Source organism: Falco cherrug, chromosome 4, assembly GCF_023634085.1.
Source record: "Falco cherrug isolate bFalChe1 chromosome 4, bFalChe1.pri, whole genome shotgun sequence".
Classification (NCBI taxonomy): domain Eukaryota; kingdom Metazoa; phylum Chordata; class Aves; order Falconiformes; family Falconidae; genus Falco; species Falco cherrug.
The window spans coordinates 61,461,829-61,489,254 of record NC_073700.1 but is presented as its reverse complement, the minus strand read 5'-3'; the positions used below and the strand labels follow the sequence as shown (position 1 = coordinate 61,489,254).

The following is a 27,426-nucleotide window of genomic DNA, read 5'->3' as shown; positions in this document are numbered from 1 at the left end:
GCCAGGCCCCCCGCAAGGCAGCCGGGCCCCGGCTCCTCAGTCCTTCGGCCGCCTGCCCTGCAGTCCCCCCCGCCAGAGCAGGTGCCCCGCGGGACGGGACCAACGCCGGCCCCGGCGGGAGGCGGCTCCGCAGCTCCCACCCGGGCGGGGGCGGGAAGGCCCGGCCCGTTCCTGGGACGCGGCCCCGGCCCCGCTCTAACGGCCGCGACCGCGCGCGCCCCGCCCTCCCCTCGGTGGCGCCGCAGCCCAGCTCTCGCGAGACGCGCGCTCGACGGATCCCGCCCGCGCCCAACGGCCGCCGCGCGAGGATTTGAAAGCGTCAGCGCGGGCAGCGGCGCGTGGGGTTGGGCGGGCTGCGGCGCGGCCCTGGGTGCACCCGCGGCTCCTCCTGGGCGGGCTACAGCCCTGCCGCGTCCCGTCCGCGCCGCCGCCGCTCGGTGTCCTCCGGTGCGGGCAGCCCCGGCCGCTGAGAAACGGGGCCCGCAGCTCCGCGGGGGTTCCCTCCTGAGGCAGCGCCAGGTAAGCGGCCCGCCCGGCCTCAGCCTCCTGCCGCTTCGGGCGCACCCGGCGGGCTGTGGGGCCCTGCCCGGCGGCGGGGCAGTAGCCAGCGCCCGGCTGCTCCGGGACGGGCCCCCCAGCCGGCCTGTCTCTGCTGCCGCCCCGCACGCAGCGGAGGCCGGGTGCGGCGGGCTCCTGGGTGGCAGGTGCGGGAAGGGCCTGGCTGGAAGGAGTGCTTGGGGACATAGTCAGCGCTCGGTGCCGGAAAGCGGCCTTGCCCGTCTGTCAGAGCCCTCCTTGGCAAGAGGGAAAAGGACCGAGTGTTTTGCTTTTCGTGTAAGTAAATGCTGTCACTGGGAGTGATGGCTAGCTAAATGGGCGGTGTGTGCTGGATACACTGTTAGTTTTAAAAATCGAAGTAACCATTAGAAGTTCTTGTTTTAAGACTTGGAAAGTGAACTAAAACCAAAATGTCCCAGTACTGCAGCCTAGTGCTGTTACAAATCTAAGTGCTGATTCAAAAGTATTTTGGAGGGGAAACATCATTTATTTGTAACCATGTAGATGAATCTAAGCTCATATGCTCTTCATTGAGGCCAATTGTGATCTTGTTTTGAGAGACAGTACTTTCTCTAACATTTTGTCTTATTTCATTCACAAAGCAAGGAAAAACAAGACCACCATGAAACGTGAAGCATTTTTACAAGTTGTGTCTAAAGAGTCAATTGAAGACTTCTTGTGTTATACTCAGAATTCTGTAAGTAAGACAAGATACATGTGTAACTAATGAAATTGTAAGTCTGTTATTAGAGCAGAAATTTTGTGGTGTAGAGACAGAACTATTTCTCTGGTACCTGCAGATGTGCTAGAATAATTGCTGTAGAAAACAAGTTAAGGGAACACAGTCGACAAAGTTGTAGAATCTGAAATGTTGCTATTTATAAACCAACTAATTTTTTAACATTTGGTTGTTGTATATACAGCTTATGTCTTTTAAGAACAAATGGTAGTACCATGGTAATACTGGGGAAAAAAAAGTATTAATGTAATGTCAAAGTATTGGGTTTTTTTTAATATTTCAACTTATGAAAGAGTTATTGCTGTGTAATTGAATACACAAACATAGCAGAAGGATGTTTCACTAGTATTTGTTAATTCTTTTAAATCGTTTAGGCTGTCCACTTATTCTTTAGTCCTTGTGTAATTGTAGTTGATAGTTCTTTTATCACTGAATGTTTTAGGGATGGGGATAGCGTGCTCTCTCTAAATTTAGTGTGGAGAGAAGCAGGAGGAACAAAACAAATCCATCAAAATCTACTAATGCAAAGTTCATTCTCATGTTGTATATATGATATTGCACGGTAATCGGATATAATAATTTAGATTGTTGTTTTTTCTACTAAGTTTCAGTCTATGTGGTATTAAGATATACGCAGTTTCTCCTCAACATCCTCTGATAGCCTCAATAAATGGTATTGTCGGGTTAGTTTCTTAAGCTTTCTAATCAGTATTATCCTAATATTACCTGTATCAGGATAAAAGAAGTGGATCAGTTGACTTCTTATGTCTACAGAGGCATAACTTAATTTTCTAAAGTAACAAAAGTATTAAACCTATAATTTCTGTGACAGGGATCATGTTCTGTGTAGTAAGCTTCGAAATGTTTGTTTCATAAACGTCACTGAATCTCTTTATCCCAATAAATTTGCTAGGTTTTTCGTTTGCACTCCTGTATGTAATTATAGATGACAACTTTATTACCAAATTGCCTTTGCTTGAAGTCTTTGTCCCATTTTCACCCAAATATAAACACTTTAACAAAAAGCTATTCTGTTTAGGATAACATACAGTACTTGCAGCATTTCCTTTTCAATTAATTTGGTCATGTTGTTTCTGCCATCTTCATCTAAGTAGTCTGTTTTAACATATCTTGGTCTATTTGGATTAAAAATGGGGTTTTCATCACCAGTTCACATGACTTGTCTTAAAACAGTTTTCAGCTGTTGCCAATACCTCTGGAAACAGTATGTTACCCGCTATAATGAGTATATTGATTAAAACTGTCTTCATGCCTTCATAGGAAGGGATCTTGAATATCCAAATTACTTTTTGATTGTCTGAGAGACCTGAGTTATTTTATTCATTTCCTTTTAAACCCTCCCTGATAGGTCTTATCTTAGGATGAAGATCCTCATTTTAAGATCTCCTTTGAGTAATTCTTGATTGTTTTTCTGGAGGAGACTGTGGTATTGTATTCCTGTCCTTTAGAAGTAGATACATAAATGTAGAAAGAAGAGGAAAGTGTGGTTACAGCCTCACTGCTTTCCTTAGTTCTCATATTCTATTTATGCCCTACTTTTTCTACCTATTTTGTGCTCTGGCCACAGAATTTTCCATTTTAACTTTTCTTAAAGTTCTGTTCTTAGCTCTGCTACTTCTTTGAATGTCTCTCATTTCCACCTCTCCACGCCCCATTAATTTTCCTTTTCTCTCAATGTTTTGCTTCATTTATATCTAGGGGTTTTGCTAGTTTTCCTTCAAGATTTGCCTTGGACTTTTCACCTTTCTTTGTAATCTTTTAAAAATGTTACAGTATTGTGGTGTTGCTCTTTGAGGTCTTTATCAGGTGGTGTTACATTTTTCCACTAAATCCATTCCAATTCAAGAAAATACATTATTTCATAGGAAAACAGAAATCGCAGATACAACTATCATTCAGTGACATCCTTATCTCTCATAGGTTTTGGAATAATTCTATACCATATCATGCCAAAGGAAGATCAGAAAGCTCTAGTCTTATTATGAATTCATTCTTTTTGTTCAAAACCATACAATCTTAATATCCTGTCTTTTGGGTTTGTTTGAAGTAGAGGTCTGCAGTACTCCCTGTGTGGCCTTTGGTTTATTATATTTGTTTCTAGCTGTAGAATAGGATAGAAGTTCTGTTATAAATATGTAACAGGATCTTTCTTCTCATGCCCTTCTGTGAGCCTTCTAATACTTAGTGCTGCTTCTTTCATTATTTTTCTATTTTTATTTTTCCCTTCAACTTTCTTTTTCTTTTTGGTTCCTGTTTTTGAGTGTATCTGCAAACTAAAAATATTTTTATTTCAAGATCATGGACATTCTCCCTCTTTCCTCCAAAGTGGTTTTGATCAAGTAAGTCTTCAGTATTGCAAATTAAACCTCAAAAATTATCTGTACTTCCTCTTGGCTGTGTCTGTTTTTCCTTCTGTTCTTTTCTCTGCACATTCCCTTTCCTAGCAGGTTGCCAACCCTTCTTTGATGCTAACAGGCTCTTTGTGTCTCTGAGGTAAATTTTTCTGGTAAGGTTCTTCTGAGGAAATGGTTCAGATCTGTCTTTTAGTGAAGTCTGTTACAGAGACTAACAGTGGCTTCCCATTCAGTAAAGCATAAGAGGGAAGCGTGGGCTTAATGTAACCCCCTCATCACACCTAAGTCCGGAGTACAATAGTGCCATATACAGAGCACTGTTCTGTGCAGATTGTATGCCAAAATCTGTAGTGCTGCCCCTAGGGCTGTACTGACTTGCATTTCTAGTCCTTGTGTAAAGATTTTCTTTTAACAGCCGTCATCAATCTATATTTAAGATAGCAAAGATATGATCAGGGACTTTAATTCTGTGCAGTTCTGAACTTCTTAGCTAAGGGTATGGAATTGTCTCTGTTGGGAATGAAGTATTTGGAACACGTGAGAGACAGAAGTTGATGTTATGGGGATGTGATTTATATTCAGTGGTATTGCTGGCAAGGGCTACCGACTTTAGTCTTAAGAGAAGCACTCTTGTTTCACAATGAAGAGTTAAGCAGCAGGATTTTTTCATGCTATTTTTGAAAGAAACACAATTTCCAGAAGGTATTTTATCTCTATCGCTGCAGAGGAATGGAAGTCGATTCTTAATGCAAAAAAAAGCTTTAATCTTGGGAAGTATGATGATGAAATATAAGCTACCTCACTGATGTGGAATTGTGCGATATCTTCTGACCATTCACAGAAAAATAAATTTGATCGTTTTGACTTGAATGAACTACTTCAAGAATTATCAAGAAAGCAAAAAGTAGTGCTATGGGAGAGACTGACGCAGCTGTTGACAGACAGCTTGATGGAGAACCCAGTGGAAAGATGGCAGAAGCGTGAAGATAATGAAAGTGATGATGACATGGAAGTTGAGTTAGTTCCAGAAATGGTAAACATTTTGTAAAATAAAAATGTGATGAGTATTTCATATTTTCTGGGAAGTGGAATGTTTTCATAGCATCTGAAAACATGCAAGGGTTATCAAACAACATCAATTCTAAACTTCACCTCCCTGCACCAGTCTTAACTGACCTTGTAACTGTCCTGCTTGGGTTAAGGTGAACTCATTACTGGTCTATACTATAAAATATTACCTCTGCTGAAATTTTAATTATGAAAGATCAGATTTAGTTTTTTCACTAGTTGAGTGGGCTTCTCATATGTCTTATTTCAGTAAATAAATCTTGATATCTCAGATGTTCCTTAGTTATCTGGCATATACTATAAGAAATTCACTACCTGTTTTATTATATCATTTTATTGAATGAAGATCATGAAGTCTAGATTTGATCGCCCCTCCCACAAATTTAGCTTAACACAGAATTTCTCTGACTCAGACCCTTACATACTGCCTTCTGCACTGTAGTCTACATAGTCTTGAGACTGTTGGGGGAAAAGATTATTTCATTTTGGAAGAAAGAAAGAAATGCAGTGGGGAATTCATTGGGGACACCTAGAGGTTTGTAGAAAATCAGTCATACATACAGAGGCCTATAGTATCACATACCTGGCTCTAAAGTGACCAATCTATGTGTTTTTGAGTTGCACAAACCCTGCTCATTAGGGTCTTTTTGAGTGGTTTTGTTGCGGATGAAGTTTTTAATGGAGGGATGGATACACTTGTACAGTCACAGAGTTAGCTGGAGCTGAAAACCCATTCCAAACCTTTTGAAACAGATGTACTTTAAAAATATATGCTTTTGGCTCTTATTTCATGGGTTTTGGGTGCCTGTATACCCTTTCTTCAGAATGGAAGCGTAATAGCGATTCAGCTTTGGTGTCTGTTGCTAATGTTTATTTCTTGTCATAATTATCTTCTGAACATAAAATAAACTGCAGAATTGTTTCCTAAACATTGCTTTCTTTCAGAAACAAACTGTAGCTGTGATCCAGGGAGTGACAGCTGTAGTTACTGCTTCCATACCTGCAGTGGATGAAACCGTAAACTACGAAGCTCTTCTAGAATGTGTTTTTATATTAAACGGTGTGTATTTACCTCTTGCAGAATATAGAATTATACTGCTTCTTTTTAGCAGATGAGTATACTAGGCTTTTTGTTGACCTGACTGGCCTGTGGAACAGAATCTACAGGAGAGAAGTTGGTATTGATGTGAGTTTTTCTTTATGACACGAAATTAAGGGAGCATTTATTTAAAAATCACTTAATCTAGAAGCTGGATAGATTTCTTTCTCCCAGCTGTTCACCCAATGATAGATAACCTTCCTTATGCTGTGGATTATATTATTTTTAAGGCAAAACTTAAGATTCTGTTATTACTGATCCAAAAACTTGGCTAGACCCTTAGGTATTTAGGTAGCTTTGTTAACTCTATAGTGAGAATAACCTATTAAGATGTGTAAACATTGTGAAGTGTAAATAGTGTACTAGCAGAGTGGTGTTCTATAGGAATAACTTGGTTCATTGCAGTAAATAATTATTTTATTACTGTTATAGGTATTCTTCCTGCATTACCTGAATCTGAAAAAACCCTACAGGGTGCTATCCAACGTGTGTTTGAAATGTGGTGGGAGAAAGGACTGGAAGGGAAGGAGCAGCTAGGGAAGACACTATTTATCATTCTTCTAAGAAAAAGCCTGAATAAAGCAGCTACGGTATGCTGAAGCTATATGAACTTTTAGATTATTACTGAATATTCCAAGATTATCCCTCAAAAATACCTTTTATTTCGAGTTAGCTTGTTTTCAATGTCCTAATGCTTCTCAGTTAATGAAACCTAGCATATGTGTTTACAAAGTCTTTTTTTTGGTGTTATTGTTTGCATAAGCAACATGTTACAATGTTGCCTTCTCTAGAATAAACTAAAGATTTTTGGAGTCAATTTCAGGAGTCAGTTGGGGTTTTTTTTGCCTCTGTTTTCCTTCACCCATTTGAAAAGTTCAGTGACCAATGCTTCAATAGCAACTCTTTTGATTAATTTGGGTTTTAAGCACTATGTTCAGGTACTCATAGAGACTTTTTATGTGGGAAGCTTAATTTTATGTTACTCTGTATCTGTCTACAAATAACTTATGTCTCTATTAATGGACTGAAATTCTTTTCTTAAATGTGTAAGTTAGCTTCTTGCATACTACTTTTGCACTAACCCAATAAATTTCTCCTTTACTTATTGTTTTCTTTTATTTTTCCCTGTTAACTGCTTTCATTGTATAATGTTTCAGGTAATACAGTTTTCATCTATTTTGCATGAATATACTTGAGCATGTCTTCAGATGTTGGAAATTAGTATTTCTGCAGTTACTCATATTTTTGTAATTTTTCCCAATGCTGTGGTGAAAGTAAAATAATGTTCAGAATTTTAAAATCTGAAAATCTTCTGTCTGACAGTGCATTCCAAATTCATTATTTAAAATCTCTTAAATAATGATTTGCATTAAAAGCTATACCTACTTCACTGTAGTGTGGGCTTTTTTTTTTTTTTTTTTTCTTCCTGTCAGGGTGCGGATGTAGTTCGTCTATGGAATTTACATCAGACGTTACTTTGTTTTGATTATGATTCAGAGGAGAGTAATGAAGTCAAGGACTTGTTGCTTCAGTGTTTTATGAGTGTAAAACACATTAAAAAAGAAGAGGTAAGCAAACTTTTACTGTGATTTCATTTGAGTGGTCTTTGTTTATGTTTAATGGTTTTACATTAAGCCTTTTTTTCACAGTATGGTAGGTAGCAATATGAGACAAATCAGCTCTGACTCATGCTATAAATGGCTGATATTCTGTTTCATCTGGAAAACCCTTTATTCCTATTCCAGACTGAAGTGTAAAACTATATGTCAAAATAATCATTCAAGTTCTTGTATCCTGAGGTAATAAGAACTAAGTGCTTTGCTCCATTGCATGTACCTCAATACTTAAAACCATTCCCTGGTATAATTCTATTCTTTTATAGCGGTTTTTCTTTTACTGGAGACAGAAATTTGTAGCAAAATAATTTCCCTTCTAAGTGATTCCATTTAGAAGATTGCATTTCCATAGTCAATTTTAAAAGTAGCATAAGAAGAATGCAACTTTACAGCAAAATAGGAATTATTTTGACTAGCTACATTTCTCAGTGAAGAATTGCTGTATTGTAGCTTCTAATTTGTGCCTCTGCACCAAGATAGTAGTATCCAAGCTTTTTTTTACTGAGTAGTTGACAAGACAACCTGACATTGGCTCTGAAGTTCTAACTTCTTGCCTGTTTAACTATATATATTCTTTTTCTTGTAGTATATGAACTTTTATCATAAAATGAGCTCTGAGATTGCTGTATGCTTATGGTGGCATGGAGATACAGCATTTTAAAAATGGTGGTAGCAAACAAATCAGGTGAAATGTTTCATAGACCAGGCTTTGGATACTTGACACTAAGTTTTGGGGGTTTTTTTTGTTACTTATGCATTGTATCTTAAGATGTTTTAGTTTTGACTAAAATTGGGATGTACTAAGGCAATGTGAGAGTTGGGAAGGGAACTTTTGTTTGTACCTGTGTGCGTTCATTGGTACAGCACTTGAAATGTCTTGCTGTATTTCATTCTGTATTAATTATTTTCTTCTGTTTTATTTGAATCTACTGCATTGCTTTAATATTTCATAATCCTATAGACACAGTAAATATTTGGGAACTATATATGTTAAAGGAAACTGCTGCTAGGCTTCAGAAAAAACTTCTTGTAGTTATCTTTTTCTTCCATGTCTTGTGAGATTTTTAATACATCACATAGTAATTACCCCGCTGATTTTTCTAAAGAGAGTTTGTACTCCTTTGGCTTTTTGTTTCTTTGGTTGGTTTTTTTCCCTTTTTTTGGGGGGGGAAAAAGCAGTAATAATAGGACTTGGTACTGAATCTTTCTCCTGGCATATCAAAACACATCCCCTTTGCCCCACAAGTATATGCAGATTTGGTCACAATTTGCACATTTACTTTTCTGCCTAAGCTTTTGTTCTTCCTTCCTCCCGGTGACTTCTGGTCTCTTGACATTTTGTCACATTTTCAGTTTTGTATGCCTGTCTCTTTCTAGGCAGATACAGAGAGTGCCTTACTACACTCTTTGCTCTGGCATGTGATCATTAGTGGTTTAAATCCTTAATCTTGAATCCTTAGCTTTGTAGCTAGAAGAATTGACTGAAAGTAACAGCTCCTGGCTGGGAGTTGAATTTGCATTCTGTTAGTCCATCCATTCCTTTCTGATAATAGTGAAAGATCTAGACCACTGTTTGTAAGTATAGGCTCTCATTTATTATGTCCAGTCTTATCCATTTTTTACATTTAACTACTGTTCTGGTTTCAGCTGGGGTGGAGTTAATAAAACACCTTCTTGCCACTCCTCCCTTCTGCCCAGGCTCAACTTCACTCAGGGGTTCTCTATCTCCTTCTCCCCTGAGCAGTGCAGGGGATGGGGAATGGGGGTTTATGGTCAGTTTATTACATATTCTCTTCAGTTCCTCCCTCCTCACACTCTTCCACTGCTCCAGTGTGGGGTTCCACCCATGGAAGACAGTCCTTCACAAACTTTTCCAACATGAGTCTTTCCCACGGGCTGCAGTTCTTCACACACTGCTCCAGCGTGTATCCTTTCCACGGGGTGCAGCCCTACAGGAACAGACTGGTCTGGCATGGGTCCTCTGGGGGGCCAAAGGTCCTGCCAGCAAATCTGCTCCACTCAGGGCTCCTCTGTCTCCACAGGTCCTGCCAGGAGCCTGCTCTAGTCCAGGCTTTCTGTGGGGTCATAGCAACCTTGAGGTGCATCCCCCTCCTCCAGGGTGGTGTCTTAAGGTGGATATCTGTTCCACTGTGAACCTCTTTGGGCTGCAGGGGCACAGCCTGCCTCACCATGGGCTTTACCACAGGCTGCTGGCTGCTGGGAATCTCTGCTCCAGTGCCTGGAGCCGAGCTCCTCCTGCACTGGCCTGCATGGCTGCAGAGTTGTCTCACAGGCTCTCGCTTCTCTCTCCAGCTGCTGTTGCACAGCAGTTTTCCCCTTTTCTTAAATACATTACCCCAGAGGCCCAGCCAGCAGCAGGTCTCTCTTGGAGCCAGCTGGCATTGGCTGTCAGACATGGGGGACACTTCTAGCAGCTTCTCACAGAAGCCACCCCTGTAGTTCCCCCCCTACCAAAACCTTCCTACGCAAACTGAATACACAAGTCGCTTTACATCTTTGAGGAAACTAGTTCAAAATAAAAGGGGAACCACAACCCATTCTGGAAAGACCCCAGGATAGGATTCAGTTACATTAGGTGTCTGAAACCAATTTATCCATCTACGCAGGAGCCTAATCAGTACAGGTCCTGGGAAAGCTTTAATTGCTTAAGTATAAGTGAACGACCTAAGTTGCTTCAGACATCCACATGGGGCTGGCACATAAAACACAGGATCTATTGCAATCTCTGCCTTCTGGAAAACATTCTAGGGACTTAAATATCCAAATTTAGATGTCTCAGTTTGTGAGGTGAAATCCAGCTTCGATATGTGAATTGCCAGTACAGATCCAGAATGGTAACTGCCTGGGATGTTTCTAGCTCTGCAGATAGGAGCTTGTGCCTTGAAATTCAAAGTATTCAAACGATTTTCCTGTTGCTATAAGACCATTGCACTTCTGTTGCAAGTCCTGCATGGGATTTTGCATTTTGAGGGAGTTTAGTTTTTGTGACAACCTACCTTGTGTGTTGTCTAGTTTCCCTGCCTGGCTCATTTCACTTATGGTAGATTTCTTGTAGCAATGTGTCTGACATGCCCCCAGTATTTCTGCTGGACCTTTTTTTCACATTCTGTGTCTATTTCTAAAATGCTAATAGCTGTACCAATTGTTAACGTGATGTATGAATTGCCTTGAGATGAAAACAAACTCCTATATATCAGGGCTAATATTCCCTTTAATGCCTGCAGGTTTGTTCTACAGTTCCTAAGAAAAGCATACATAATTATTTTCAGAGTACACATTTCGGAGTGTAGCTCCATAGCAGCTTAAGCTGATGTAACTCCGGGTTGCAGTGATCCTGTGTTGCCAAGGGCTAGCATTCCTATTTTCCTTTCTGCAGTATGAATGCTCAAGCAGCTGTGTCATGGATTGATTAAAGGAGGTAGCTGACCAAGTGTTTTTCATAGTAAGATTATTTTTCAGCCAGATTAACTGCCTGGGCTGGTTCATTGTATACAAGGATGAAGGGAAGGGAGGAATGTGGTTTTCTGGTTCTAGATCAGATTAAACTGGTACAGAATTTCACATTGAAGTCTCATTGCAAGTTCAGGGAGTTCAGGTTTTCTGCCTTCCCAGATGATGCCATTCAACACAGAGTAATATTTCTCAGAGGCTTATTTTCAGGGCGCATTAGCAGAGTGATCCTCTGAATTTATGTGTCTCTGTGATTTATGGAAACATTCTTGTTCAGATGGGGTTTCCAATCAAACAGCTGGAGAGCCCTGCAAAGCATATCTTATTGTGTTTTAGAGGTAAGCCTGTTCTCTCTTCTTCCTTGCTAATGTCAGAGTGTGTGTACAGCTGACAGTCACAGGTCCTATGTCCACAGCACAGCAGTACTGGATAATAAACACTGTTAATGCATTAACCCTAAAGATGACAAGTTTGTAATCTTATTCACTTGTCGCCAGTTTACCTTTCATGATACTGAGAATGTTGATAACTAATCATTTCAGATCCAGTGATTATAAGCAGCTGATTAAATCGGAGGCACTTACTATAATTTTCAGGGTCAATCTGCTGAAATCTAGCTTTCATGAATTCTTTTTTGCCTAAATTTGTGACTTTTCTTCATCTGCCTTGCTGTTGGGACTGTAGAAGAGATGAGTTTGCATTTGTTCTCATCTTTACTTTGCTGAGGGAGGGGCTGTAGTTCAAGACTCCATTGACCTTTTGGTTTGTTAGGGATGTTGATGGAAGAGTGCACCACTGGCACTCCAACGTACATATTATGCCACCAAAGTTGGAGATAACTGACTGCATTCAATTTTTTCTTTCTTGATAGAAGAAGCTCTCATTGACAACAGGAAGGATTCCATCACACCTGTAGACAAGGATCTTGACGTTGTATTTTGCCTTTAGGTCTTGATTTTTTTCAGATCTTCTGAATTTCTTCTTGACATGAAGGCATTAAAGCTATCAGTTCCATTAAAGGGCAGTGTCTACCTGTATATGCTTCCTTCCCTCTACCCCTGCTCTATGATATCCTAGCTCAAAGTGTCTGGTGTTCTTAGCCGTATTTTCTCTATTTTGTCATAGGTGCAGCTCTTGATGGAAGTGCCTTTGAAGCTCTGCTAGTTGTTCAGTGCACCTTTTGAACTTCTGCCAATGTGTTCTTTATTATTGCAGTTCCTTATTAATTTTCCTGACTTATTTTTGGCTAGAAAGCTAACGGGTACAAAGGACCCTTACAATTGACTGACTTATCCTTGTGTGATCAAACTTTTCAAAGTCTCAGAAGGTGGATGCCTTTACTTCATCTGTAAGATGAGCCAGAGTGAGGCTGTCTGTACAGATACTGCGTAAGGCTCTAATTCCATGGGCAGATCTTGCTGATTCCAGAAGAGCAATGGTTTATTTCTTCCATCCACAACCTTCCCCTGCCTTTTCTTGCAAAAAAATCTGTTGCTTATCAGATTTGTCATCTCTATTTCTGGCTTGCTAAAATGGAAGAAAACTGATTCAGGAAAACTTTTTTTTTTTTTTTTTCCTCTGTTTTCATGAACTGGAGCAGCTCCCTCCAGGAGGTTTGCAATATTACCTTTCATAAGGCAGTAGGAAAGGAATTGTCCTTGCTAATCAGAATATTTATTGTACTTGGTGGCCCAGCTGTTTTCTGTGGCTTTGTTCAAAAATGTTTCCATAGCCAATGCTGGCAGAGTTGTCATGCTATTTTATTTGTACCATCACCATTAATACAGTGTCATCCTGGAATGATATTGTACCTTCACAGAGCTCTGATGATGCAGCCTTGATGAGGGTCCTGAGTTGCACAGTCCCATGTCATTATGGAATGCTACTTAAAGTCACACCAAAGCAGAATGGATGTTGAAAAAAATGCAGGCAGATATATAATCCACATGTTCATTTGTTTTGCGTTTTCTCTACAGTATAAATAACAGTAATGCTTGAATTCTGTTTAAAAATTGAGAATCTCTTTTTTTTCTGCAACAATTTTATCTATGCTTTTTAAAATTAAAGGTGTAATTTCTTTTAATCTTTAAGCTCTGTATTTACTGATTTTTGAGGTGGCTTTTAAATTGTGTATTCTACTGGAGTTTGACTTTTTTATTATTCCTTTTTTCCCCTTCTAACAGGGAAGAAGATTCTTGAGCTTTTTATTTAGCTGGAATATAAACTTCATTAAAATGATACATGGAACTGTTAAAAACCAATTACAGTTCTTTCCAAGGTATGCATCATAGCTAAAGTTCTTAATGATCGTTAAGAGCTTGGCTAAAATCTTGTTTATCTCGCACTCTAAAGTACCTAGTATATGATAAAATATATCAGAATCCACAGACCTTCAAATCTGCTGAATGTAACTACTGAATTGTTTCAGCAACTTCATTTAATAGTTGCTCTGCACATGCCTATGTGTACAATTATAGGTGTATCAAAATGCTTATTTAGCATTAACTAAAGCCAATGAATTTCATATGAACTGTGCTGCCTTACTTGCAGTGTTTGTATGAGAATTGCATGTCCATTTCTCCTTCTCTAAGGTGTTGTTATTTTTTCCTATGAGCAACCTCTAATTTAATTCAGTAAGATTCTAGAGACATTCTAAATAACAAGTGACTTGCAGGATCATAGCCTAAGAACTTGACTGACAGATGAAAAATATGCTTATAACAGAAGTAATTCTTCATATTAAAAACAGGTTTTCTAAATGCTTTCAGTTAGAATAATGTATACTTGTACATCATTATAATTATAAAGGCATTCATTATGAGAATAATGATAAAATATCTGTGCTGATATTTTGACTTTCCCACCATAAGAGATATTAACTTTTTTTTTAATAGTGCTTGGGTTCATTAACTAACAGTTAACTTTGTCTATAATAATCAGTGTAGACTTTAAAGATAATTTCTTCTAAAAATAATGTTGACGCACAGAATTAATAATAATAATATTGGTACTTACAAAAAATGTCATGTTGTTAACCCTATCTACATACAATTCATAAAGTTAGGATGCTTGCTTGAAAATGTTTCCCATATGTTAATACAGATACTTGACGGAATACATTTCAGAAGTTTACTTCAGGGCCTGGAAGAAGGTGTCAGGAGAATTCATAGAGGTAATACTGTGCTTGAAATTTCATTTGGATTGTTTTGAATTTCAAGGTGGAGAAGATACATGACTTTTCAACCTCAGAAATGTTCGTAAGCAAGCATCAAGGAATGATTTTCCTAAGAAAGGGCCTCTTCAGTGCCGTCAAAGAATAACAGCATGTCATACTTTGAAAGTTTGCCCACTGTGATCAGCTTTGCTGCATTTAAACACCTCTAATTCTGCTGCTGAAATATTGGTTTGCACAACTATGCATATAAACAATGTTTTTTGTAAACACTAGTTATCTGACTTACTGAAGCTTTCATTCAGTATGTGCAAGTCTATATAATTGATAGCTTATGTATTTATCTAGGTTTTGTGGATTTCCATGGAGGTGATTAAAAGCATAATTACAGCATCATAACAATACTACAGCTAAATTTCAGATACCAAGTAACTCTTATTTATCACACAGAGTTGCTGTTGAATTCCAAACTTGGTTCTGAGAATTGGATTAATTGCGTATTGTGAAACTTTGAAAATAAATTTAAGCAGACAGAGGCCCCTAGCATGGAGAAATTGGGCCAAGCAGAAGCCAAGTAAGAAATAGTATAAAAAACTATTTTCAGTTGTTTGTTTTAGGGAAAAATGTAAGATGTTGCCCAGTCTCCTGTACTTACTATTGTTTTCACAGTAGCATGTGTGTGTTTGTACTGCAGGAACTTGAACATAACTGCATTCAAGATTTCATGCATCATGGTATTCATCTTCCCAAAAGTTCTTCTGTTCATTCTAAAGTTAGAGAGGTAAGCTCCTGTAAAGCATGATGTGAACTAGTAGCATCAAAATCAGATCAGTTACTATAAAGAGGAAAACTTCCATTTCATACTAAAATACTATACTAGATCTGCCTGGAATGGAATTATTTTCTTCAAAGCAGCCTGTATGGTGCAGTGGTTTGGATTTGTTGACTAAAACAGTGTAGGTAGCACACCAATGTTTTGGCTATTGGTCAGCAGTACTTCCATGATTTTCTCTTCTCCACTCTGTTTCCATAGGGAATAGGCTGGGGATGAGCAAGAAGTTGGGAGGGTCGGAGACAGCTGACCCAAACTGACTAAAGGCTTATTACATGCCATATAACATCATGCTCAGCAATAAAAACTGAGAAGTGGATTTTGGGGAGGTAGTCATTGCTTGGAGACTGGCTGGGCATTGGTGTACTTGTCGGAGGTGCGGAGTGATTGCATTTGCATCACTTGTTTTGGTTTTATTTACTTATTAAACTATCCATCCTAAACCCATGAGTTTTCTTGTTTTCTTCAGCTTCTCTCCCCTACTCCACCAGGAGGGGAATTGGTGAGTGGCTGCGTGGTGCTTAGCTGGTGACTAGGGCCAACTCACCACAAATACTGAAAAACAGCATATTCAGAGAAACAGTATTAGAACAAATTTAAGGAGGAACCTGCTTATAGTTTTGCACCAATTTTAGCTTTGGTGCTCAAAAGTAGAAATAAAAGGGGATTTTTCCAGAGTGCTGGAAATAGCTTTTGCAGTCCGTTGCTAAGCTTTTTTTTACCTAGAGAACTGACCTTTCCATAGCTGATCACAGGGATGAAAAGTCTTAAGCTCCTTAAGGCAAATTTAATAGATGGGTCTGGAACTAAACGTGTTTTTTTCTTTTTGTTATATATGGGTGGGTTGTATATATGTTTATAGGGACAAGCTTTGATTCAGTTACGGATTCTAGTTTTCTATCTGTGGCTTTTATTCATGAGCAGAATGTGAAGCAGAGTAAGTGCATAAACCTTTTTTAAGACAAGGCATTTGTATTTGATCTATGCCCCTTCACCTCCGGTGCTTTCTCCCAAATGTAGATGCTGGAGTGTATAGTATATGAAAGGTATACCTCATTATATCAGTATACGATCCGTGATTGGTTTTATTTTAGTTTGGTTTTTTAGGTTTTGGTTTGTTTTTAATCAAATGTAAATAGATTCTCATACCTGTAGTGTTCCCTTGTCATGTGATTCCTGATTGATGGAGTAGGCTTCTGACACAGCATTTCATCTTTTTCAGGTTCAGAAGCTCATGATCTTGAAAGAGGACAGTGATAGAAATAAATCTGTCTTTGAGTTGTGAAGAGAATGACTCTCAGAATAAATTTGAATGATGCATTGTTTTTCAGTATGCAAGAATTTGATTTTAAATGGTCCTTTAGAATTGAGAAGTTCCTATAGCACTTAGAGTAACCAACCCCAGTCACCTGAGCAAAGTTTGAGATATTTTATTGAAAGAGTGGGGAGAGAGGGGAAAGCAACACATATACCTCTCCCTTCTGAATTCAGAGTTCTGATTATAAAACCTTTGTCCATTTTGCCAGTATCTGATACTCGCTGTTCTAATATCATCTATTACAAAACAGTGATGGATCTAACCCGCAGTTAACGACAAATCAGTATTTTCATGTAGAAATAAGAGCTACATAGTCTCTTACAAATAATACAATGTCTTTACTTCAGTATATTTCAAAAAGAGAAAAGGGATTCTTCCACTATAGCATTGCTTCCTTAGATGCTATTCACAGGCTTCCCTGTCTAGCTGTAGTTGTGAATATCTGAAGTATTGATTACTAGAGGGTCAACTTCTTTGCAAAGATCAGTGTTTTGGGTGGAGGAATTACTTCTTAAGAAGTTACATGATGTCCTTTCTTATGGTCTTCTACTTTCCTTTTTCATCTGCTTAATTCAGAAACAAAAGTAAAAGGGACTTTATCTAACTAAGCACGGTTCTGAGTCACAAACAGTGCTGATACTTGCTTTTCATCAATGCATACAAAATATATTAAATTTGTAGATTTTTATTTGGATAACTCCAGTTACCAAATAATGTTTCTTTGTTTGTAACAGAGCAATGGCTTATTTACCTGTAGTTCATAATTACATGGTTTTGAAATATTTCTGCCAGGTACATTGAGTAGGTTTTTACTGTAACAAAAATGAGTGTGTGCTGTGAAACTCACTCTATAGCCATGACTTCATTTCTAAGTTGAAGAACTATATATAGATTTATTGAATCCATAAAGGTATAAAATGTGATATTTATTAGATCTATTTTATGATTTTTGAGAATTAAATAAATTACAGGGTCTATTAATACATCTAGTTTGGGGTTTTTTTTGTGTAGTATGGGAATGGCTTTGGTCTTTTATAAATGATAAAATGATGCAACTATGACATTTCTTGAATGTAGAAAGTACTGTTAAAAACGGGTTTTGAGATTGGTTGGTTTGTTTTTCTCAGATGCTGAGTTATTTTCATAAACAAAGTAAAGTTCGTGAAGGAGTTGAAGAAATGCTCTACAGATTGTATCAACCTATCCTCTGGAGAGCACTGAAGGTAATTATACTTTTCAGAAAATAGGACTGTCTTTCTCAAACTACTACATCTTGAGGTCCTGCCACAAGTTCTGTTTTTAATAATTGCTTTTACAACAAAATGGCTATGGCAAAAAAAATCTGTGTGTTTAGCATCTCGGCTGTAGCAGAGTAACGTCGCAAATTGTAATTAGGCATAGCTTGCAGAAAAATATTCTAATTTGTTAATATAATTTACTTCTGAAATTCAGTTCTGTTTATAGGTACACAGTGTACTTTCCAGGACTGCAGTAGATAGCGGCACTAACACTAAGTCTGGTATTCTGGTCGTCTTCGCAATTCAGGAATTTGGCGTAATATTGTATTCTGTTTTCCAAGATCTTTGGGTCTTGGAAATGGAGTGATGAGTGCTTTACTCCATCAAAGCCAGAAACGTTCAGAGAATGGTTCAGTCTCAACTTCTGGTTAATTACTGGCCTTGGAATACAGCTCAATTAATTTATTAGAGTAGTATTTTAGAAAACATTTTATTCTAGTTTAATAGTATGTACAGACATTCATGCTATGGATGTGCTTTTAATCAAGCATTCAGAATGAAATTTCTGACTTCTAGTACTTTTAAGGTAAGTGTGTATGTCTTCCTGTGGATTGCATGCACAGATGAAAGGGTACCTGCTGCAATTTACCTGCTCAGTTACACTCTGTGATTAAGATAGGCCAAGCTTCTTTCTTTGTGAACAGCTTTTATTTTGTCTGAAGTTATGAAATTCCTTTAGTTAGAACATACACATACATTTTTTTTTTACAGCCAAATTAAGTGCTTTTGAAACATTCATTCAATTTTCTTTGTTTAAAATGAATTTTGAGTTACGGGAAAGAGTTGAGAGCTGTTTGGTTTCAAACAAGTAGAAGTGAGAGGGTGGAAAGACTCATTGGTAGACCAATATCTTGTTTGGCCTTACATTAAAGGTTGGATCCTATCCCTTTAGAATTAATATAAACAACTATCATTCTGGATGAGATATATATATATATATATATACATTCTCAGTGCAAGAGAGTAAGAGCTACAAAGCATGGCTTGTTTTAATTTCTACATTTCTGTCTCTAAAAAGAATATGGTTTTAAACTGATTTTTTGATAGCATAGCAAAATTCCAGACTAGCATCTCAGAAACAATTTCAGGGTGTTTAGCAAAACATGGTATTCCATTCTTAAGGGAGCTGCTATTTGTAAATGAAGGCTAGTTTTCACTTTCCAAAGCCCAGGACTCAACTCAAATACAAGATTAGAGTACTTTGGAGGAACATTCTGTCAAACCTTACTAAATCTGCATAGGCTTGTTTGGAGAGATGTAACAGAATGGTTTGACTTGAGGAAAAAAGATTAATTATTGATTTGCAGCAAGACAGTGGGAGAAATTCCCAGTTCCAGAAGTGGTTCAAGTTTTTAACTGCAGCTATTCATAATTTGCACATCACTAATTGTTACATTGCTAGAACAAATTTGAATTTTAGGGATGTTTTGGTGGTGTTTGGTTGGATGGAGGTTTTTTCTTGGGTTTGGAATTTTTTTGTTTTTTTATCTTGACAGTTTCTACATATGTAGTTAAGCACTTCAAGCTTAGATGTTAACAGGCGTTATCAAATAGGTCATGGAGAATTTGTTTTAATACAGCAAAGCAGTCCAACTGTTGTGAACATAGATTTCAGAATGGTAAAGGAAGAATTGTAAAAAAAAGTAATGCAGCAGTAATATGAATCCTCTAATGATTCAGTGCAAGGAAAGATTCTGAATTCCAAATGATTTAGTACCATATTTGTTATTGATGAAAGGAAATATGTGACTGAACATCAAAATTTGGCAATTTATTTTTGGGTAGGCCACTGTCTTGCTGTGTGGCTTTTGTATAGATAATTTTTCTTTTTCGTAGAGTACTGCTAAGTATCTGGCATTAAGATAACTGTTGCTGTGACTCTGAATCACCAGTAGTTTAAGACACAAAACTAAGAAGGGAAGCTTATAATTGTCCTTAGTGGTATGGATTCTGCTCCAAAGCTTGAAATACCAGTTTAATTTCAGATAACCCGTTTGGTGCTCCTGTTTTAGCCACTGTACAAATCAGTAATTTAATAGTGAAGAATAAATCTTGTTCTAGAACACTGGTTACAAAAGAGAAAGGGAATTCATAGAAGGACCTCTTTAGCCCTCCTTCTTGCAGAAAGGAAAAACACTTCAGTTGTAAGAATACAAAGGATTCCAGAATTGTTCATGTTGAAGCGACTTGATTTCACCTCTGAAATCCTTAAACTAAGAATGCATATTGGTAATGCATAGCTCTCTCTCTCTTCTTAAATTGCTTGTTCTGCAAATACCATGATCACACAAGATTCCTTTGTGGCTTTTACCTACATGTCTTTTATAAGCCTTTATGCAAGTTTAGGTTTTTATAATATAGGCCATTGTATAACTTCTTGATCTTTTTTTCATGTCTTCAGTATGAAAAGTAAGTTTCCTGCAAACATAGCAGAGATATTTGTGCAGCTATTGGTTATTAGTATAAAAAGCTGTATCAAGACAAATATATGGATATTTATTGTGAGATAAATAGTGATTAAGGTATTTCTTTTCAAGCTCAAAAAGTCAAGAACCACTCCTCCAGGAATTCAAGCTGCTGAAGGAAGTGATTCCTTTAAAGTGGTGTGTTTGGTTGGGTTTTTTTTTTAACATCTCCCACTTTTAAACTAACTTTTACTTGGGGGAAAAGTGTTTTAAATAATTGGAGGTGAATTTCAGGATTGTAAGACTAGATAAAACTTCAAAGAAAGCTCTGAAAATTAACTGAACTAAAATAATATTGTTTAAAAAGGTTGTGAAACTTCCTCAGGTTTTTTTTAAGTACAAGTTTAAAGAAACAAAGTCATTTAAATAACTGTAGGCCCCTCTTGCAGGGATAAGTCAATGTGGAATGAAATAGGATATGAATTTGAAGTCTTACGTTCTGCGTCTGTGAAGACATTTACTCTATTACAAGCTTGAATATGCAAATAATTTGGGATAAATTCCAATTAATTAAAGGCAGGAATTTAAACTGTGGGTACTCAGTTCAGAATTATAGTGATCCTAATGGAATTCATATAAGGCACTTAAAGTTTATGAAAATTAACTTTCTGGAATAGCAGTGGTAGGGGGGGTCTAAGTTATTGCAAAAAACCCACACTTGAATTAATTTTCACATGAAGTATTACCACAGAAGCGTTTATTTCACCCTGTATTTACATATTGACTTGTTATGCATTAATTCTTCAATATAAACAAGCTCAAAGTTAAAGGATTTTCTGTAGCTTTATAGGATTGAATTAATAATTATAATCTCTTCACTTTTAGACTTTTTGCATTATCCATGATAAATAAAGTAGAACACAAGTCCCGAACTAAAGAATGGATATATGGGCTGTGTTTGCCTTCATAGCATTAAATTTAGATTTACTATTAATCTTGTTAGCTTGAAGAATTTAGAATTTTTTGGTTGTACTCAGAGATGGGACCCACCGTATGAGGATCAGCCAAAAAGGGAAATACAAAACAAATCGTAAATGAAATAATTGTTGCTCCTTTGCATTTTTCTGGTTTTACTTGCCCTTAGTTTACTTAGTTCTAAATTTTACTTGATTATCCTAACTTTTCTTTTCCCTGCCTTTGATGTGAATGTCTCATGATAAGGGAAGAAGAAAATTGGAATTTGGAAATTAAAATAATCAGGAGATTCCCTGAACTGTCTCTTATCTTGCTGGTAAAATTAAGCCTACTTTACTTGTTTTATTACACTGTACATACACAATCTCATAAACACACACATATATATTTACTTGTTTTAGCTTGGACCCAAAATCTGAACAATTCTTCCTTCCCTGTTCCTTCCAAGAGAAGTCAGCACAGGTTCTTATAATTTCACTGCTGGCTTTGATAGATAAAATGTAGTCTGATGGATAGATTTCAGATTTCTCCCAGAGATACCTTGAATTTCATTTTTTCTTCATTTCGTTGCCTGCTCTCTCTTTCCATCTTTTATGAGTCCACAGGGCCAATCTATTTTTCACTGACCGAGTGTCTAAATATATGCTTCTTTCATTTTTCTTTATATTTCTTTATATTCCTTATATTTGCAAAGAGTATAATGTGTAGTGTAACACACTGAAAACTATTGCAAATGGTAAAATGTCTGAGGGTTATGAGGCTTGCCTTAGATTTTTGATGAGCAGCCTGGAGCTCAGAACATGGTCCTATTACTTATGTGCCTAAATGCAGAACTGAGTATGTTTATGTTGGATAGGTTAGTCTCCAGGCTTGATGGTACTTAGTTTCTAAATACTGTTTTCCTGAAGAAAGAGGCTTGAGCTTTTCATTTAAATCATGTCTCTTGACAGGCAATTTAATTAATTCAATCTCCTTGCATTGAAGATTCATGTATTCTGAAGAGGAGCTTTAAGGTGACCAAGAGAAATCCCAACTGCTTTTGATTTATTCTCCATTACAGAAAGCAGAAGGGCTCTGACTATGACTCTTCAGGGTCATTGAAGTTGCTATGCTTTGAAAGCTGATTGTACTAATAACTTGGGGTTTACTGAATGGGCAGAAATGTAAGGTAAAAAAAAATTAAATCATATGTTACTATAAGTTCTTCCATTATGTTACCGTAAGCTCTTCCAGGCATTTAAAAATCAATGTTTTCAATCTACTTAATCAAAAACACTTGCTAAAAGTGTTTGGAGATTAGCATTTGACAGGTTATGCCTTTTGATATTAACAGTCTGTACTTTACTGAAAAAATATTTTTTTCCTTCATTGGAACAGGCCAGGAACTCGGAAGTTCGATCAAATGCAGCATTTTTGTTTGTTGATGCTTTTCCTGTTCGTAATCCCAGTTTTAACACTGAAGAGATGGACAATGAAATTCAGAAGCAGTTCGAAGAACTCTTTGTAAGTTTTTATGAAACTAAAATGTTAGAAATGAAACTTCCACCAAAGTTAACTCAAAAATAAGCTGTTGATGCAATCAAAATGTATGGAATTTCTGGATAGTACTCATAGGGAAATACAGGGCTGTGATGCAAAAAATATATAAATATAGAAAATATAAAAATAAACTAATATTTTAAATTCCTGTAGTATGTTGACAACAGATGACATGCACCATTTTCAGCTTTGAAAATGAAATATTTGGTATTGTTATCCATTAATCTGTGAATGAAAGAAGCTTTTGAAAGACTAGATGCATAATGAATCTTGGTCCTTACTTAACCTAGGACTGGTGAAGAGAGCTTTACATTTAATGTGTGAGCATTCCATGGAAGTTTAGTATTTAATGTGTAAGCATTCAATGGAAGTTTAGTACCGTATTACTAAATACTTCTGAAATAAAGTATAATGGAGAAAAACTAAAAAAACTCCTTACTGGTCTCTAGATGAGTAAAAATGGGCATAGTATTTTCATTAAGAAAATGTTTGGGAAATCCTGAGTATGGCCTTAAAATGTAAATACTGGGTAATTGAATGAATTTCAAAATTTTTATATTGTTGCATAGGAACAGTGGCCAATGTAAACTCATATGTAAATAGAAGTCTGAATATTTTTAATTAAGCCACAGATGCGGGACTTAATGTGAGCTATTTAAAAAACCCAAACCTTATTTCAAAAGTCCAATTAAAAAAAAATGTCCAGTGTTTTTCTTAATTTTGCTTCTGATTTAACTTTTCTAGTTTGCTTTATAATAAAATGACTTGAGGAACTATTAATATTACAGTTCTTTCATAGTATGATAATTTGCATAATGATTGAAATGTAATGGAATGCTATTTGTTCATGATAGGTTAATGTCAAACAGCAACAGGGCCACAATAATGCATATACTCACATTGTTGTTATTCTGGTTTTTTTTAGAGTCTCTTAGAAGATCCTCACCCAGTTGTCCGCTCTACGGGGGTACTTGGAGTTACTCAGATAACATCCAGATACTGGGAGATGATTCCTGCAGCAATTCTTGCCGATCTTTTAAAAAAACTAACTGGAGAGCTGGCATATGATACAACATCTGCTGATGTCCGATGCTCTGTTTTTAAAGTAAATCCTTTTTTCTAAATTTAAAAATTATTAATGTCATTTTTATATTTTACTGGATGCACAGGTTTCTAGTATAGGCCACTTTAAGTCAAGGAGATGACTTATTCTGCAAAATGACTTAGGCAGTAAATTTCCTAATACACCCGAGTCTTACACATATTTTAGAACAGCCGCACATTTGGAATGAATAAATGCCTTTTAGAATAGTGACTCGCTTTGTGACTCTCAACCACTTTGTATTTCCAGTCTAATATACATTGTTTGGACCTGATGCAAGTTATTTTAGCTGTTAGAAATTATGTTTAGACTTGAAAATGTATGCAGGCAGGTTCCAGGCTGTTTCTATGTCACTGGTTTTAAGCCATGCCAAGACATGCCCATCCCAAGACGGTTATAATATAATGTCGTACCCCACTTTGTGTTTCTGAGGTTTGGGTGAATATAACTACATACTGTTTCTCTGGGATTGTCAGCCTTCCATGCATTGTTCAATATGGTAGGATTAGTTCACCTACATCTTTCTGGCATCTGGTAAATAACTAATAGCTTGGACAGAAAAATGAACTCCCTAAGTAGTATTTTCACTTAAAGATTTTGGGTTTGTGTCAATTCAGCCTTAAACTGGAGCTGTTTTCATGTTAATCCTCACTTGTCCTACTGTAGCTGCATGGGGGTCTATACTGGGTAAGCAGACATTTTAAAAATGTTTTAAATTGCTGGTTTAAAAATAACTTAGCAAAGAAAGACGTATTTTTTTTTAATCTGAAATTAACAGAGTGTAGGGAGCTGGTGGTGTTACCACAAAAAGTACACTGTACCATCAGGTAGAAGGCAAGACCATGGCCTCAGTGTAGATCTGAAGCTGATTAACTGAAAAGAGTTTACTGAATACACTTGACTGGCAATTTGAAATAACAGCAATTTTTACTAAGAGTATTATAAGAAAAATACGCATGCACGGTGTCTGTCCCTACTTAATTTAACCTCAGAGGTTTCATGGTCCATCTTTTTTAAAATCTACTCTTTAATTACATTTTTTTAAGCATAATTTTGTTATTTTGCAGTGCCTACCGATAATTTTGGACAACAAGCTAAGTCATCCATTACTGGAACAGCTCCTGCCAGCAGTCAAACACAGTCTTCATGACACTTCAGAGAAAGTACGAGTGGCATTTGTTGATACACTGCTGAAAATTAAGGCTACCAAGACTGCTAAGGTAGGATGACTGACACCTGATAAGTGACACTATAAATATCAAGAAGGAGATAAAATCAAGGCATTTATTTAAAAAAAAAAAAAGTGCTTTTTGAGACTACTGCAGTATTCCTAAAGGCAAAAATTACATGCTTTGATGTAGTAATACTTGTAATTTCAGTACATTTTCTCTGTACATTTAAGTGTGTAACTGAGTTTATTTCCAAGACTTGTGGATTCTGTTGCTGTTAGTCACTTCTGTCCATTTAAAAGATTTTGATCCAAATGTAGATAGTAGTATAGAAAAATCACTGGAAAAAAAAAGTACTTCATGAATTCTACTGAAATCATGGTATCCATGAAAAACCTTTTGGAATAAATAAATAAATTGTGATCAGTCCTGGTGAGCTTTCAGCCTTTCCTTAGCTGTTCTTCACGGAGAAATTAACCACAGGAGAGAGCACTGTGTCTGGATACTACTACAGCAGTGATTTTATAGGCATGCTGGAAAGTTTGCTTTTTCGTTGAGCCAAGTACACTCTTCTCCTTTTCCACTCTTCCACTTTTGACTAGTTTGGGACTATTGGCAGTCCAGTAGCATCCTGGTGCTTGCCAGCTTTTTTTCTGTGCCTGCTGGTATCAAGCCCTCAGCAGACCTTTTTCCCAGCATGTTTTTGCCTTCTGCTCTCGTGGCCATGTCCAGGCAGAGCAGGACGTACAGCCACACTTCCAGCTGACTAGCTCAACTCTGGCCTCTCTTACCTTCTAAATGCTTAATGCCTTTGCAGAGTTGTTTTTTTACTTTTATTTACCTAATTTTCTAATTTCTATTTGTCTTTTGTTGGCATATCCTTTGGGATTTTGGCATCTTTTCATAGGATTTTGAACACACTTTGTGTTCTGCTGTGGGCTCTTGTTTAGGGGGTGTCACGGTCCACTCAGTGGACTCGTGATGCTTCGTTTACTATGATCTTGAAGCACAAAAATCAAGGTGACCACGCCAAGGGGTTATGCTTTGATAAAACTGCACAATTTTATCGTTTGCCCATAAAGCAGCAAGTGATAGTGACAGGGAGAGAAGGAAAGGTAAAGTAAAAAGAAAAGGAAAGAGGATGATAGCTACCACCATGGGTCCAAGGCATCCCTATGGTCCCAGGTCCAGGCAGCGTCCCGCTCATCTTTCTGATTGTCATGATCCTTGGTGGGGAAGATCTCCAGAGTTCAGTTGCTAAGGAGCCATCTTTTATGCCAGGCAACACACCTTGCTTCTCCTCTGGCCCATGGATTGTCACCAATCTCTGCTTTCTCGAGCAAGGTTACAATGCATGTCCACAAAGGGGTGCCCGAGGCTTGGTTTGCCTTAGGGGTGGGTAGCTTCAGACCAGGAGGTGTGTTTTTGTATTATAATGACATTAAAATGAAGAAAAGTTCACCTGAAGTTCAAGTTTTCTGGTTCGTTGCTATGCCAGTGGTTGTGATCCATCTTCTGGACAGTGGTTATGTGGCCTTAGCGAAATCATTCCTTTCAATCCCAGGTGGCAGGGCATGGCACAGTACTCCTCGTGCCATGCAGTTCTTTCCCAGGGTCTTTGTGTCTTGGTGTCCATGCAGACTGTGTTCCATCTCCAGGTTTCTGTTGGCAATACTGAGACAATATTGTTCTCTTTGGACCGACTCTTACAGGGGGATACTGTCCAGCTTTAGGCATCATAGCATCTTTGAGCTCTTTCTTCGCTTTCTGCTGTTAATTGTTTCCTAATTTCAATTTTATACTTTGTTTTAATCTTGGTTTTGTCTCTTGCTAAGCCTAATTATTAGGACATGCTTATCTTGTGCTAGGCACATATACTGTGTGAAGTCAGAGGTATATATCTCTGTTGTTCAGGAAAGAATTAAATAAATGTTTGATTTCTCAGATGTTTAAGGCTTCATTCCCCAAGGAGCACCTCTAACCCTAACAGGAGAGTTACCTACTTGCCAAATGTGTGCATTCTAGCTTAGATGACAGGACCTCAAAGATATTGGTTGAGATTAGACTAGCTCAGGACCTTCCAAATTCCCCAAAATATGCTCAGAAGACAAGATAAATGGGAGGCAATTTCTGAACTGAGAGCTTTTGGTTTCTTGCACACAGGTTCAGGATAAGAATTACATAAAATCAGGATAATAATACAGCAGCAAATTTAGTGCTTCCATAATACATACCTTAATGTGTTGATTAGGCAAGTCCACAAAAAATGTGAAATGGAGACAAACAATGCAAGTACAAGATATCATTCAGACTGTTGGTACAAAAAGTTTCCAGCAGGGTCCTAGTAGTGTTTGCACATCTCTTTGTTAATTTCAAGTGCAGCTGTACCTTTACTTAGACAATGGGTTCTGGTTGTTAAGATTATTGGAGATAGTTGGAGGAAGCAATTCAGAATTATAAATAAGTGGTAGTACTCTAAAAGGCAGCTTTTTTTTTCCCCTGAAGTTTCTGCTTCAGCGGGTTTTAAAGCCAGGCTTTACCAGGTAAATCTGAGGTAGAATGGCAGAAGCAAAGTATCACTGACACTGGACCTCACACTGATGGTGCCTGTGTGTTAGGAGATGCATCACTTGGTTCACAGAATTAGCAGAAACAACAGAACTATTCTGCAAGTGTTGGAAGCTAGAATC

General features: G+C 37.6%; 1 protein-coding gene across 3 annotated transcripts in view; it reads left to right on the top strand.

Moving 5' to 3' along the window:
- The first annotated feature begins 374 nt into the window (after positions 1-374).
- The window catches only part of NCAPG2 (non-SMC condensin II complex subunit G2), a 48,475-nt gene continuing 21,423 nt past the window's right edge, over positions 375-27,426 (top strand). Inside the window, exons 1-13 of one of the 3 annotated variants that reach the window (XM_055708732.1) lie at positions 375-519; positions 1,161-1,255; positions 4,514-4,705; positions 5,686-5,800; positions 6,272-6,429; positions 7,273-7,407; positions 13,110-13,204; positions 14,029-14,098; positions 14,793-14,879; positions 17,376-17,471; positions 22,304-22,429; positions 23,391-23,570; positions 24,635-24,787. In XM_055708732.1, the coding sequence (XP_055564707.1) occupies positions 1,181-1,255; positions 4,514-4,705; positions 5,686-5,800; positions 6,272-6,429; positions 7,273-7,407; positions 13,110-13,204; positions 14,029-14,098; positions 14,793-14,879; positions 17,376-17,471; positions 22,304-22,429; positions 23,391-23,570; positions 24,635-24,787 (1,482 nt within the window). In that variant the 5' untranslated portion in view covers positions 375-519; positions 1,161-1,180. Of the gene's footprint in view, positions 835-1,160; positions 1,256-4,513; positions 4,706-5,685; positions 5,801-6,271; positions 6,430-7,272; positions 7,408-13,109; positions 13,205-14,028; positions 14,099-14,792; positions 14,880-17,375; positions 17,472-22,303; positions 22,430-23,390; positions 23,571-24,634; positions 24,788-27,426 lie in introns of all 3 variants that reach the window. The other 2 variants (XR_003561324.2, XM_014282437.3) reach the window with 2 other exon arrangements.